Raw genomic sequence first — 15,519 nt, 5'->3', positions numbered from 1 at the left:
ATCACGTGACCTACTTTTCATAAAATTATGGACTATAACGTAACGAATGCTAGAAATTGAAAAAGCATGTCAAAAGTATCAAAATAGCCAAGTTTGAGGTCCCCATCATTGAAGAATGAGATTTCATGACGGTCCGAATTTTTGAAAAAAATAAGAAGATTTGTATGGAAAAAGTTGTTGGAGAGTAAGGCCTTGCTCCCTAGCAACATTTTCTATACAAATCCTCTAACTTTTCTGAAAATTCAGAGTGTTGTATAAACTTACTCTTTAACTCCAGGGGCCTCGAACTTGCCCATTTTGGTATTTTCGATGCACTCTTTCCATTTCTGGCATTCTTTAAGTTATAGCCAATATTAGACAAATTTGGTCACGTGACCCCAGCTGCAAGGGCCTATTTGCAGATCTGTAACCACCTTTAGTTATTAGTTAATATGTAACTTTTTGTTTTCAATTGTTTACATAACAAAAAGATGGGATTTATAATAAACCGTCAGTGTATACAAGATTTTGCAGTTACCCAGGCCTTAGAACTGCCAGTGACCTCAAGAGTTTTAGTAATCAATCTGAGCATTCCTACAGGAGAGAGGGAAGCAAACTCAGAGAGAACTTCTGTTAACACTGTTGCAAAGCCTTGTCTTGCTCCTTTCCTTGAAGAAGCTAAGCCTTTCACAAGTCGCATCACGCTATATTCCAACTCATCACAGCTAGAATCCTCTTCAACCTCAATGCTGTTCTCGTCAATCTTTGAATCATAAATAGTTAACTGTTAAATGGGGCTAAATGCAAATACAAATACATGCAATGCAAATGCAAATACATGTAGGACCTGGCTTCACCAGCCTTTCAGGCATCTCCCCTACACTCATCTATTGTTGGGGATCAAGTGAGACAACAAAATTGGCAGAAAAAACCACCGAGAGCCAGGACAGCTTACATATCAAAAACAGCCCAATATGATCCACCACTACCCTCTGTTGGAGAACTAAATTGCATATTGAACGGATCTATTAGTTTGTAGCTTATAAACAACTCAAATTAAGGCCACGTTTTAATCAAATTGAGACATGAACATAACCAAAGAAATGTTTGTAGACAATTATCTTCCCTATATATAAAGGATGGTGTTCCTATGTTTTCTAAGAAAATAAATTAATTTGCACTTTTCAGGTCTAGAAAATTAGATGAACACACTCGCGTTCCGCTCACGTGTCCATTAGCAGTTTTTCTAGACCGCAAGCTCGCATTATTTACTGCATGGTTTGGTAAATACACAAGTTACATGCCAGGGTTCTTTGCTCGTTGATTTTTATATACTTCGATCGGGATAGAAAGGCCTGTACTGTGTATTCTTATCTATATCTAACTACAGCTTTATGATCCAGCTATACATGGAACTATGTTATATCGAAAGAAAACCCACATGTAAGCTTATATGTAAAACGTAAGTTTTAAACATGTAAGACTAAAGTTACTTTACCTTTCGTCTCTCGTCATGTTGTTTTTGAGCTTGGTTCAGAGCATGCAACAACTGCGACGCTGCTTTTAAGCGAGTTTTTTCGTCAATAGAAGCAAGCTCCCAGAAATGGGACAGGATATTCTCTGAAGGCATCTTTTAAATTTGAAAAAAAGTCAAGTAAACATAGTAAACAGTACATTCAATTCACGCACGTGGAAAGAGCGCCATATTAGATTTGACCGAGAAAGTCCTGGGACGAAAAAAAACCTCACTGACGCAGCAATCACAGGCAGTAAGCGGGATGTATGCGTCGCGCATCTTTTAATGATGAACATTCACTGACAACTGCACGTGCTCATTCTATTTCCGGATGGTGAAAGAGAAAGAGACTATTGCAACGAAGAGAAGCTGCAAAAAGAGCAAACTGCTGCAGTAGTCGTTGCTAGATTTAATCATGCTTACTTCTAGGGTCATTACGAGACTTGCTGGTGTTCCTTTCCAGGTAAAAGAAGTTCTAAATTTGTATTTGAACTTATAAGCTAGCCTTTAGGGAAATACTAAATTTAATTTTCGCCTTGATTTACCAGTGTGAATGATTGATTAACTGGATTTAATGTGTCTTAATTTCAGTGTTTCTTACTTTGGTATTTTTCTGATAGCAGCACAAATTTACCGATATGTTATGGAGCAGAAGTTAGAGCACAATTACCCCTGCTATACAAGAAGAGCCCCTGTTACATAACTTAGTTTGTTGTTATTTTTTTCAACTGGCTGCATATTCTGCAATTGACTGACTGTGAGGATGATTTTTCCTACCCGGTTTGACCATCTACAGAAAAATGTTTCTTATAAAGAAGTTCAGTTCAAAATGTTTTTCCCGCCTGTGAAAACCAATTGCCTTCCTGCTGGAAATGTTAATGAAACCCCTGGCAAACCTGCCAACTTTTTCCTATATGTTCATGAGATTTTCACCTGAAACTGCAGGAGTGTAGCCAGGATTCTTTAAAGGGGGGAGGGGTCACACTGGTGACTCGCCAGATTGTCATGTCGTTTTCGCCACCCGTTGTAGGTTGTTTGCTTAAAAAAGGCTTACAAAAAGAGGGTTCATGGGTACCCCAGGACCCCCTCCCCTAGCTACGCCCCTGAACTGCTGCATGTATGATTTTCGAAGTAGACCAGATCTTATCTAGAGACCTCCAGGGATTTTTACAGGCACTCTAAAGATTTCGTGGTCCCAAATTATACCCAGGGTGTGTTTTGAGTATCAAGATAGGATGTGTTTTGTTGAATCATGTGTTTGTAGTTTAGTGCATGAGAAATGTTTTTGTTAAATTGCAGAGTTTTCAACCTCCAAGGTTTACTGTCAGAACAATGGCATATACTAGTTATGGTAGGACTAAGAAAAAACTTCCTGTGAATACAGTAAGTGAAAATGAATGACTGAGTGTGTGTTGATGGTTAAATATATTTTGTTAACCCAGTTTCCATGAAAATTAAGGCTCACAAAAACCTGATATCCGATTAAAAATATGTGATATCCTTCATGTACTCCTGATTTGACTCATAAAAGCTGCAGTCAGAGGTGTGATTCCGTGATATGCATGTGCATATACTGTACCTGGTATTGATCTTACAAACACTTAAGTAAGTGAATTGTGAAGGTGAATTAATCAACATGACACAAGCAGGACACCTATCATATATGAACTCAGTTAAATGACCTTGCTCCCCATGAGTTCTCGTAGCTCAGTGGATAGAGCGCCCGCCCAGTGTTCGGGAGGTCATGGGTTCGATCCCTTTTGCGGACTCAGAATTTTTTCTTTGTCCCACGCTTATGTCATGTTGATTAATTCACCTTCACATTTCATTACCGAGCTTAAAATTCACCATCTTTATTAACTTATCACTACTCACGATGAATTTGATAGCATTGATCCTAGCAGTATGCAGGACACCTATCATATATGAACTCAGTTAAATGACCTTGCTCCCCATGAGTTCTCATAGCTCAGTGGATAGAGCGCCCGCCCGGTGTTTGGGAGGTCATGGGTTCGATCCCTTTCGGGGACTCAGAATTTTTTCTTTGTCCCACGCTCGTGTCATGTTGATTAATTCACCTTCACATTTTATTACCGAGTTTAAAATTCACCATCTTTATTAACTTATCCCAACTTAAGTAAGGTAGGCTTTCATCCATTAATCTACATGTACCCATTGACCTAGGATCAATAATCATCTTATACCATCCTTCCATAAATCTACATCCATCAATACACCATTTCCATCACTTTTACAATTTTCCTCCTCTTCCTCCTCGTTTTCCTCCTCTCCATCTTCAGTTTCTCCTCCTCTTTATTTCCTCCTTCTTGTCTTGAGCATCCTCTTCAAGACATAGTCACCATCATCGTACATTGTACATCTACATGTACAATTACTTATTGGTTTTGAAATCTGTCTGATGCATGAATTTCTTTCTCTTGTTTAGGTTATTAAATTTGTACCTCAACAAGAGGCTTGGGTTATTGAACGGTTTGGTAAATTTAACAGAATTTTAGAGCCAGTAAGTAACTATAACAGTAAATTGTGTTTAAAAAATTGTGAACATTTATTTATTAAAACACTGATACACTTTTGGGTTCACACTTCTCTGAATGTTATTGATTAATGCAAAATGTCTTTTAATGGGATTCCTTGCTTGAATACTAACTTGTGTTGAGTCCACTATTCTTAATAATACAATCGCGTAGTTCCTTTTTAAGCCTTGCCTTATAGATTAGGATTAGAGGACCTCGCTGGTTTGAAATTTGAAAATCGTACTTGTACTCAGTCTCACACTCTTAGTCCAAACCAAAGGTGCCTATTTTTATTTTGATTAATAATAGATCACGTATATGTAAATAGTGCAATGTAAGAGGGACTATGCAGCTACTTTGTTAGTCATGATACCAGACAACTGAGTTTTCTTTCATGTTTGAAAATTGCTCATCTCAGTGAGTAGTATTCCAGTATACTCTGATTGGCTCACATTTATATAGCATGACACCAAAGAACATTAGATAGCTGTTGATAGGTAAGCAATGATGGAGTGGCAGACAACTTTTGAAGTAAATGTATAAGGCATTCCTTTGTCCCGTTCACCATCTGCCAAAGAAAAGAACACCTGATCTCAGATTAGATTCCCAATAAAACACCCCGAGCATCCACTACATTGTACATGTATTTACCAAATAACAATAGGATTTACTCTCTCCATTACCAGGGTCTAGCCATTCTTCTTCCAGTTATTGATGAAATTAAATATGTACAGAGCTTAAAGGAAGTTGCCATCGAAATCCCGTCACAATCTGCCATCACACTTGGTAAGAAACAAAACTTGCCCAATGGGCATGTTGCAAGTATCAATGATTTACTAACAGACTTCACATGTATCTGCTTGTTCGATGAGCAACATGTATGTGCAGTGAGCAACAGAAACCTTGAAACATGTCAATTATAGACTACGTCAATCTGTTGTTTCAAGTAATGTTATGGTTAACTTAACTTTGTATTAGCAGCACCTGCAGCAAGCAGTTTATCTATGTGAGAGTAACTGTTTGTGGATTATGTCAGCTGCAAAATTTTAAAAAATGTTTGTCGTTATCTTGGTGTGTGGTTTTACTATGGCACACTGAGATGAAACAAACTGAAATTACATAATTATGTGCATGCATGCACGTCAAGGATCATTCTTGTATGACAGCAGGATTTAATACATGTAACACGCATTACTTATTGTGTGTAAATTGTGAACTGATCAATTGATAAACAAATATCCAAAAAAATGTTAACCGGTTGTTAATGTGCATATGCTTGTGGTAAAATGATCTTGTAGTTCAGATGAAAGAATTACATGTACATCTGAGAATTGGGGATGTCCAAATGCGTAGCAATGTATAGAAGCTGCAGGGTAGAACTCAAAACAACAGCCTTAATATCAAAATTATCCATTCTTTTTCTTGGTTAAACTCGTTGTTATTGTGTGAAGTATATATGAAATCATTCATATTTGAACTACGGTTGTTAGATGAAAGTGAAGAATGATCATCGCAGTAAATTTTCTAATTTAAGCAATTGGAAAGAAGAAGCCTGACAAAAAAAATCACAACATGGCACCAGTATTGCGGAGGTCACATGTTCATATCCCATTGAAGCCCTGATTTGTTTTTTTCAGGCTTCTTCTTTCCAATTGCTTAAATTGGAAAATTTACTGCAATGATCATTCTTGACTTTCATCTACAACTGCAGTTCAAATATGAACTATTTCATATAAACTTCAGATCATTTCACTCCTCACAGGAAGATGTGAACTCAGTTAATTGACCTCGCTCCCAATGTGTGGCTTCATAGCTCAGTTGGTAGAGCATCGCACTGGTATTGCAGAGGTCACGGGTTCAAATCCTGTTGAAGCCTTGATTTGTTTTTTTCAGGCTTCTTCTTTTCAATTGCTTAAATTGGAAAATTTACTGTGATGATCATTCTTCACTTTCATCTACAACCGCAGTTCAAATATGAATTATTTCATGTATACTTCAGATCATTTCACTCCTCACAGGAAGATGTGAACTCAGTTAATTGACCTCGTTCCCAATGTGTGCTTCATAGCTCAGTTGTTAGAGCATCGTACCGGTATCGGGGAGGTCACGCGTTCAAATCCCATTGAAGCCCTGATTTTTTTTCAGGCTTCTTCTTTCCAATCGCGTAAATTGGAAAATTTAGTGCGATGATCATTCTTCACTTTCATCTACAACCGCAGTTCAAATATGAATTATTTCTTATATACTTCACATCATTTCACTCCTCACGGGAAGATATGAACTCAATTAATTGACCTCACTCCCAATGTGTGGCTTCATAGCTCAGTTGGTAGAGCATCGCATCGGTATTGCGGAGGTCACGGGTTCGAATCCCGTTGAAGCCCTGATTTGTTTTTTTCAGGCTTCTTCTTTCCAATTGCTTAAATTGGAAAATTTACTGCGATGATCATTCTTCACTTTCATTGTTATTGTGTTCCTACTAACTGTAAATGTAGTATTTTCAAAATGAGATATAATTTTACATTATAATAATAATGTTCACTTGACTGGATACATTTTTTTGTTTATTCAGATAATGTTACTCTTCATCTTGATGGAGTTTTGTATTTGAGAGTGGTTGAACCTTTCAAGGTAGGTTTTATAAGTCCCACTTTCACATTAAAAGTAAGTGTTTCTACAGGGTAGGACTGATTGATTTTATAGTAGGGAACTAGAGACCATTTTTCAATGCAAGCCTTGTAAGTTATACTCATTGCTAGTTTGCAAAGGTTAAAGTCCAGATCCCAATACATGTGTCAATCAAAAGTATTTAAAGTACCCACATGTGCAGGAAATGAATAGATGTAACTTACAGTCAGATACCGGAATTATTAATATTAAATACTGTTTCAAGGCTTACATTTCTACCTGTGCAAGTAATATAAATTGCATATCAGATTGTGTACGGAGATTTTTTTCCTTTTTTGACTTCTGTACTAAATAATGCAGCTCCTACAGCAAACAGGTCTCATGTTAAATGTTTGTGGATTACAATGGCTGCAAAATTGAAAATAAGTTTGTCGCTATCTTGGTTTGTTCTGCAATAACACATTAAGACGAAGCAGACTGAAATGACATGTACACCAGAATTCATTCTTCATCAAACTGCATGACTTGCATTTTACACATATTGAAATTATTGAGAATCTGAGATAATCAAATCTCAATCTCAGCTGTCAAATAATAAAATTAATTGAAATATTTGGTTTATGAACTAATTAAACGATTGTATTTTAAATCATAAATTGGGAACTGCAGCTGTGCACTGTACAGAGAAGGAGATATTTGCAGTTGTTATGCAGCATCTTGCAGATTAGCAGTTGAAAGCAAAATTTTAGAACTATTTGGGCCTCCTATTAAGGCTTCATTTCATTCCAAGCCTTCCTTTGAAATTTGCTAGTTTGCAGTTTCACGACCTTTTCACTGAGACTCAAGCTGTACTTAGAAGATTTTGTCAAGTCATGTGTAATAAGAGACCCATGAACTAGTAAGATGTACAGTCGTACATGTCTGCATGTACATGTATAATTATGTACATTATACAGTGTATGTTATATGGCAATATAGGCTTCTTATGGAGTGGAAGACCCAGAGTTTGCCGTTACACAGTTGGCACAGACAACCATGAGGTCTGAGTTAGGTAAGTAATAGCTTTACTTTAATTGAAACGCGAAACAACTACCTTGTTGAACTGATACAGACAGGTTCTTTCCTGGTTGGGGAAGGGGTAGGGTACACATGTACACATGTGCCTTCTGCATGTACAGGTACAGGTACAGTAGAAAAGTCATGTGCACAATACCGCATACATACCATCATATGCATGAACACATTAATTTACGTTGTAAATCTAGATGTTAAAAACATTTCTAGCTCCCAGGATTCCTCTTTTTGTTTTTGGACTTGTAAGGTCAAATTAAATTTATTTTTTTCCTCATTGGTGTTAGACTACCTTCATTTAATGTTTCCTTTGCAGGTAAAATCAGTTTGGATAATGTATTTCAAGAAAGGGAAAGATTGAATCATAACATAGTAGGTGAGGAGGTATTTTAATTTCATTTAAATTTCACAGTGGGTTAGTTTTAAGTTCCTTTGTGAAACACTTACTGTACAAATTATGTATGCAACAAGATTTAAGCTTCTCCTTACTGTCCAAGCTGATTAATTTGTACCTTATACTGTACATGTATGTATGTACATACTGTATGTAGTAGAGCTAATGGTCTCATCTTGTCCTGGTTTCTAATGTCTTCTTTTCTTACCATTGTCAGAGGCCATCAACCACGCTGCAGAAGTATGGGGAATAAGATGTTTGCGATATGAAATTCGTAAGTTTCATTTCTGGCTCGGGGTGATTAATTTAAAAAACAATGGAATCCAAACAAAGTGTTCAATCACAATCTGCATGCTATGTACCACTGTCGAAGCAAAAAGGTTTCTAGTCAGTAGTGTCTGAAGTCAATTTCTGTAGCTCTTAGCTCAGAGAACATAATTTTTCTGAGATCAATTAATAACTACTAAAGCAATCATGCATGTTTAATGTACTATAATCATTAATTAAAGCGAAGCAACTCTACTGTAAGTCTCTCTATCTCTTTTTTTTCCCTTTAATTTCTTTTTTCTTTTTTATTAAGGTGACATTCAACTTCCCAGTTCAGTGGTCGAGGCCATGCAAATGCAGGTACATATGAAATTTATGTTCATTGTTTTCTATACTTTTTCAATGCAGATGTGTGGTCTTGATCTATACATTAACATGAAAATTAATACATGTACTTTAATTGAGGTTTTTTCATGATGATAAATAGTGGTTTAGATTGTTGTAAGTTGCCATTTGTATACTGTCATAGGTAGAAGCTGAAAGAAAGAAACGTGCTGCAGTGTTACAATCTGAAGGTGAGCATAAAAACTGTAGTTTTCCTCAAGGTTAACATCTCATTGTATTAGCATTATCAATCTAACATAACAATGTAGTAAGCATAAACACAGGATTAAAAGGGCTCTGGACATCTCTCAAGGCAACAAAGGTATTGACCAAAGAAACATACCCCCTAAAAATACTAGGTGATTAGTTCCTGTAATAGGTTGTGACTCACTTAATTCCGGTATATTGTAAATGCACGATAAATTGGTAAGGATTTCTTTGCATATATTTTTCATTATTCATTGGTTCCAACACTTTTTTTTTTCAAACTTGTCATCAGATTTTCATAGTGGCACCAATTCACTCACTGCCTGTATGGTTGTACCATGCAAGACAAACAAATTACCCTGTTCTAGACGAACTATACTTCCTTGTTCTAATACACTTATCTAAGCCCCACACGCCTTTTTGACTATGTTATTTCTTGTTCCTGTTGTTTTAGGTCAAAGAGAAGCTGCCATTAATGTTGCAGAAGGAAAGAAACAAAGTCAGATTTTAGCATCAGAAGCCAGAAAAATGGAGCAAATCAATACTGCCACTGGTAATCAACTGCACTTGTCGCCATTAACACATTTGTGAGATGTGCGAGATATGTATTGTTGGTACTTGAAAGGTTTTAGCCTTGTCAAGCCAAAGATGATGGGAAATGAAAATTAAATTACCATTATTCTTCGGTCACAAAAGTTAAAACATAGCAAATCTTTTTTATTAGTGTGTAATTGGGAGATGCAGTGGCCTAAAGGTTGGCGTGCTTGACTTCCCGTTTGAGTCTGGTTTCAAGTCCTGGCCAGGGTCAATGCATTTTTCTTTGGCAAGACACTTTGCTCCAAAGTTCCCCTATCCACCCTGGTATGTTAATGGTGCTGACAAATTTAATACTGAGGGTTACTCAGCAGTGGACTTACATCCCATCCAAGGGGGAATTCAAAATCTCCATGGTCGCTTAGAAACTGAGATGAGCTCCAGCAATCTGAACCACTTAATTGGTTCAAAGCAGACTTGGATTCCGACAAACTCAATATTTAATCTCATTTGAAATTATTGTTACGAAAAAATAAAGTCAAAGTCAGCTTTTTTACATGTAACAGCACACACCCACCATGAAAGTAAGTGCAGCTTCAGTATTCTGTCAAACAGACTGTTCCTTGTCTGGTTTGAAATCCTGTTAAAGCTGCGAGATAAAAGAGTCTGTCGCTATCTTGATGTGCTTATTCATAGCACACTGAGACGAAACAAACTAACACAGAGTAAGATACATGTAAGGTGATCAGAAAAAAGGGATGGTGAACAGAAAAGAAATTCACGTGAACAGTGGAGTGTTATTTCTAATTCTGTGAATGTGTATCTTGCGCTCTTTTCAGGTGAGGCAAATGCTATCGTTGCAAAAGCTAAGGCTCGAGCGGAAGGAATTGAGAAAGTGTCCTTGGCGCTGCAACAGCAGGTGTGTGTCTTCTTAAGCATGATTCAATCACTGCATCCGTAATTTTTCGCTTGTCATGAGATTAAAATCTTTCTTGTCTTGGCGGTTCTAATTGTCTCCTACGTTATCTTACTCATGCATCGTTCTTATCTGTACAATTTATATACATTTTTATATTCTTATACATTCCTAGATATTTTATAGTAGTTATATATTCTTAGATAGGTTAGTGTAATAGTCATAGTACATGCGTTTTTACTTTGTTATTTTGTTTTCTTGGCGCACCTGTAAACTAGCTGGTGCGTCCTGCAGACTTTGCTTGTCAAGTCTATGGGACGCACCATTACCATTGCTAAGTGTGTTGTCCAAGGAAAATAAATGTACATGTCTATGTCTATGTTAACCAAAGGTGTACCGTATGTAAGGTGTGTGGTCTGTCCCCTTCCTACATGGAGTTGGGAAATCCTCATGAATACAGTCAGATTTAAGTTTTTAAATTTAGGACTGTCTAGCCAACAGGACAAGATCGTTGCAAACTAATTAATCCCTTACCTTACTTTGAAACGACGAGAAAAATGGAGTTTATCAGTGTTTTCATTGCCTACCAAAGCAGCAAATCAAGTGATGTACAAACTAATACTCTAGTCTTTTCACAGTTAGGTGAAAGAGCAGCTTCTCTCAATGTCGCTGAGCTTTACGTGAACGCTTTCTCTAACCTGGCCAAGACAAACAACACAGTAGTGCTACCAGCTAATGTGGGGGACGCCGCTTCTATGGTAGCCCAGGTGAGTTAAATAAAATAAGAACGTCTTCTACGGTGAACAGCAACAACAACAACAACAATCATTATCGTAGACCTTTCTACTTACTTCCCGTTCACCACAGTAAAATTAAGGGGACCGGAATTCCCGGGGGACTCCCATCTCAAAAATACGGGGGTGCTCGTCGTATCTGTTAGGGGTTAAAAAAGCAGTTTTGGTACCTCTTAGTGTATTCAGCCTCAAAAGGTCCACAGCGGGAGCTTTCGCGCTTCCTTTTCGGGTATCGAGCCGAAAAAAGTCAGTGTCAGTTAGTGTGTTGTTTTAGAATGGTACCTCTTAGAGGTGAAAAAAAAATTCAGTCACGCCCACAGAACAGTATCTTGGTTCCTCTTATGGGTTCTTGTACAAATTTCCCAAGAGCATCCCCGTCCTCCAGTCCTCCTCCCAGCCCCTCCCCTCCCCGGGGCTGGAATTGTTATAGGTTTGTTACAGTTTCACTTAAGTGTAAGAAAAGTGTTCTTTGGTAAATAGAGAGCTTTACCACCACACGTCAACAATGGCGACAGCTAAGAGCCAGAAATAAAGTTATATTTTACCGACGATTCTTTAACTTCAGTTATTATTATTATTATAAATTTTATCTTTACCTAGAGTGTACCAAAATGTTTAACGATTAAATTTTTGCTTGGCGGCGCCTTCGTTCCGTTACCGTTGTGGTTGAAGAAGCGTTTAATATTCGACCCATAGCACTGCTAGCCTCTACCACGCGTTCAGTTAACTAGGACGCGGCGCCAAAAACGGCTAGGGGAACAATAGGGCTCCTGGCACGAAGCACCCATCTTTTTTTTGTCTCTCGCCGTTTTTCGCGCTGCGCCTCGACTAACTGACCGGCTGGAAGAGGCTACTCTGAAGAATTTCCCCGCGCAAACACTACGCAAATGTCTGTAGTGAGCACTTTGTTTGATATCAGTAAGGTTTTTTTTCTTTTTATTATGTATCGATTCTCGGACGTTTCTTTAGCAGGGGATTGAAATGTTGGCGCCACCAGGGGCTGTCTGCTTTACCAGGCAGCTCTTGCATCAAACTGTTTGTACTATACCAAGTTTGACTCTCGGTGGCTGCAACAGTAACGGTGTGTCGCTATCTTGATGTGTTCACTAATAACGCACTGAGACGAAGCACACCTACATGTGACGACTCAATTCCCAAAGATGTAAAGGTGTTATTTATCGGGGTGGATATCGTAGTTTTTGTTGTTGTTGTCGTTTTTGTTTTTGTTTGTTTTTCTGTGTTGTTTTTGTCTGTTTTTTTTTAAATTTCCTATCGTTTTTTTTTTTTGTTTTTTTTTTCATTTGGTACCAGGGTCCCGTTTCTCGAAGGTCACGAGAAGTTTTCGCACCCGAAAAGCCATAGCAAAATCTCAAACCTTATGATTACAGAGCTGTTTTATTCGCGTATTCTTAATATAAACAGAGGTTCTCTTAATACAAGAAGTTTCAGGCTTATACACCTCTCTGTTTTTAGATACAGATCAATTAAAAATGACTTTGCGGGCCCGAAAAGTTTCCGGGGCTTTCGAGAAACGGGCCCTTGATTCCTTGTTTATGTTGATTCTTGTACCCAGGCCTTAGCGGTTTATGGTCAAGTGACCGGAAGACCAAAAGACGATCCCCCTCCCCCTCCCGCTGGGTTACCAGATCCAACGGCAAAAGATACCGAGCCAAGCGACGACCAAACAAAGAAGGGTAGTGACGGGGAAACGAAAAAAGAAAAACCATCTGCTTCGTTGGCAAGTGATTTTCGGGAAGTCGAAGGCAGTTCAAAAGACGTACATATGAGATGGAACCCGCCAGTATCTTCCAGATCACACTTCACTGCGGCTGCGTCGCCTACACGAGCACGTGACTTCTCCTGAGTCTGCAGCACGACAGTGCAGCGTTCGAATTATTTCTTAAGAGTACTCAAGAGCGAGAGACGGTAAAAAATGTCGCGTTCACACCGGCCAAATTAAAGCTAGTTTAAAAGATGTAAACTTCAGTTACAGAAATCGTGTAACGAATTTTACACAGAGGCGAAAATGAGCGGCTTTTTGTGTGGTTTAACTATAGGAATTGTCTTGTCAATGAACTCGAGTGAACAATGAATGCACAAAACAATTAGAACTGAACCTTAACGGCATCTTAAATCTATGTGAAACGGGATGTAAACTGGTAGAACAATTGCAGTTCTGCCCAATATTTGTAGAACCACGCAGATTTTTCTGATTACAGTATGCTCTCCTATCGAACAAAAACAAACAAGCAAAAAAATCAGCACTACCGGTATACTCGCGAAAACGTTCGGTTACAGTGCTATTAAGAACACCATGATACTTGGTATCGTTTCAATAAGCTGGATAGTAGGATAAGCCTGGGAAAAGGGTTTTCAAACCGACCGGGAAACAGGGATGGCGGAGCGTATTTTGGATTGTGGCGGGGGCGGGGGAGTGGGGAGTGGCTTACAAGAGAGTGCCAGAGGCGCTAACTTGTTGGGGGTGTGGAGATATTTGTAAAATTATTATTTCCTGTATTTTTTGCTTGAAATTGGTGGGGGGTGGTGGAGACTAAAGCCCCCATCAGCTCCGCCGTTCCTGAGAAAGGTAGACTCTGTAAGTCGTTAGTCCTTATTTTTAGCTGTAAAGGGTTTACGCGGAGGGTGCGAAGCTGTAACGTATTGCACGGTAGACTTCTCATCCACGAACCTCGCGTGTCGCGTTCTTGTAAACGGTGGATAAATTACATCATTGCTTGCATAGAAGCGAACGACTTAAAGTAAGTCAACAGAGTTGTTGTAGTCTCCCCAGTCACATCCGTCTCTAATTCCTCTTAGTTTTACAACGGGGAAAGCGACTTTCTCCACACTCGAGATGAAGAAATACCCGAGAACGTACTGGGATTGCTAAAGAGACAGTTCTTGTGTAGCAAATTAGAGAGAGCGTGGAGTGAACTGTTTGAATATAAAGCTATCTTCATGTTGGAAAAATTATATATGGAAATATTGCTATATATGATGCGGAACAGTTTCACTTCAGAGTTGTTTCGAAGTTATTGGATAAAACGTAACACTGTTTGATCCAATTGTTTTTATTCAGTTTTGCGTCAGACTATAGGAGAATCTTTGTTTACAATATTTGCCTCATTACCATAAGCGATACAGTTTCTGATGGAGCTACAAAGAGATTAATACTGAATGTTGAAAGGGCGCAGCACGATTAACTGTCCCAAGGAATTTGAGCGCGATGTATTGAATACTTTTTGTGCGACGAGGGTTTAAAAGCTCAAAATTTTACAAAGAATGTACGAGCTCATTAGCGCTTTTGCCACACAGAATTTTTGATGTTTTTGAAAGTCAATTTCTCCTCGAATATTACACCCAAAGAGCCAAAAATTTCACCGCTTACTGAGTTTCACAAGCTCTCTAAGTTTTACTAGTAAAATCGTGTCTAGCATGATGCCTTCATGTGCAAAGTCGTATGTTAATGAGGAAAAATGTAAACAATGACGTCAGCAAAGATTCGCCTACAGGGAATGTTATCTCTACTGGTATTTTTGAAGGACACATCTAGTAAGTACAAATTTTGTCATAAACGAATTGCTTAAGGAAAAAAAAAAGATTAGACACTGACACAGAAGATGTAAACGTTTTGAAAGAATGAAATTTCGAGTAAACGAGGCTTGGAGTGAACGGAAAACACTTCGTCTCTGTAATGATAAAATTAATACTGTAAAGTTTGCGAGAGAAATTGTACATGTTGAGCAATGAAAGTGGCCCACTGTAGTAAAATTCCTCTAACGGGAGTTGTTGCTTTCTTGCTTTGACCTTTCATAGATCACACGCATTTCTTGCGATGTCAGTGTCATTTCCAGATGTTTGTTTTTTTGTTGATGATTGTTTTTTTTTTCTTACTACTTGTCAGCTCGATAATGCATTTATCACGTAAGGAGAAAGTCAGCATTGATGACACTTGTCAGTTCGTCCTTCTTTAGCCTGTGAATTTCGCTTGCCGATCGGGTTGTAGGGCGGAAAAAAAACAGGCTGGCGGAGATAGCCGAGAGCGGTCTATGAGGGGAGGTTAGATACCGGTACTATACCTGACATTTTGTACTTATTTGTACAGGGAATTTACTTTTTTATCAGAGAAAGCAAGCGGAAGAACAGGGCCTTTTGAAAACTGTTGTCTATGGCAACATAGTTGACTTGTGCCGACGAAAACGAAAATAAAACGACGACATTATAATCGCCGCCGCCTATAATTTTAATCGACAAATCCGCCAAATGTGAATGGTCTTAAATGGTAGTCAAATGCG

At 38.3% G+C, this 15,519-nt stretch overlaps 2 protein-coding genes and 1 non-coding gene across 3 annotated transcripts in view; 2 read left to right on the top strand and 1 right to left on the bottom strand.

Annotated features, from left to right (window-relative positions):
* LOC110062327 (myb-binding protein 1A-like protein) overlaps positions 1 to 1,707 on the bottom strand; it is a 31,949-nt gene extending 30,242 nt beyond the window's left edge. Inside the window, exons 1-2 of the mRNA XM_089296131.1 lie at positions 1,478 to 1,707; positions 518 to 742 (exon numbers count right to left, since the gene is read on the bottom strand). Coding sequence (XP_089152257.1) covers positions 518 to 742; positions 1,478 to 1,609 — 357 coding nt within the window. The 5' untranslated portion in view covers positions 1,610 to 1,707. The remainder of the gene's footprint in view (positions 1 to 517; positions 743 to 1,477) is intronic.
* A 96-nt stretch (positions 1,708 to 1,803) lies between these two features.
* On the top strand, positions 1,804 to 15,009 carry LOC110062324 (stomatin-like protein stl-1). Its single transcript, XM_089295460.1, has 14 exons — positions 1,804 to 1,958; positions 2,795 to 2,878; positions 3,942 to 4,016; positions 4,716 to 4,815; positions 6,602 to 6,660; positions 7,636 to 7,708; positions 8,045 to 8,104; positions 8,340 to 8,396; positions 8,703 to 8,749; positions 8,919 to 8,964; positions 9,435 to 9,533; positions 10,354 to 10,433; positions 11,069 to 11,197; positions 12,798 to 15,009. Exons 1-14 carry the CDS (start codon positions 1,911 to 1,913, stop codon positions 13,086 to 13,088), a joined length of 1,248 nt encoding a protein of 415 aa, XP_089151586.1. The 5' UTR covers positions 1,804 to 1,910; the 3' UTR covers positions 13,089 to 15,009.
* Positions 6,341 to 6,413, top strand: Trnat-ggu (transfer RNA threonine (anticodon GGU)). The gene has a single exon. It is a non-coding gene; the product is annotated as a tRNA-Thr (tRNA).
* Positions 15,010 to 15,519: the final 510 nt, after the last annotated feature.

Source organism: Orbicella faveolata, unplaced genomic scaffold, assembly GCF_042242905.1.
Source record: "Orbicella faveolata isolate gen_17 unplaced genomic scaffold, um_ofav_v1 contig_26, whole genome shotgun sequence".
Lineage (NCBI taxonomy): Eukaryota > Metazoa > Cnidaria > Anthozoa > Scleractinia > Merulinidae > Orbicella > Orbicella faveolata.
The sequence above is the reverse complement of the archived record's forward strand: the minus strand, read 5'-3'. Positions and strand labels throughout refer to the sequence as shown.

Excerpts from the sequence above, each read along its gene's own strand:
- LOC110062324 (XM_089295460.1), top strand. The coding sequence starts at position 1,911 with ATGCTTACTTCTAGGGTCATTACGAGACTTGCTGGTGTTCCTTTCCAG. Across the intron at positions 6,661-7,635 it reads GAGTGGTTGAACCTTTCAAG|GCTTCTTATGGAGTGGAAGA; the intron begins GTAGGTTTTATA and ends ATGGCAATATAG. Across the intron at positions 7,709-8,044 it reads AACCATGAGGTCTGAGTTAG|GTAAAATCAGTTTGGATAAT; the intron begins GTAAGTAATAGC and ends TTTCCTTTGCAG.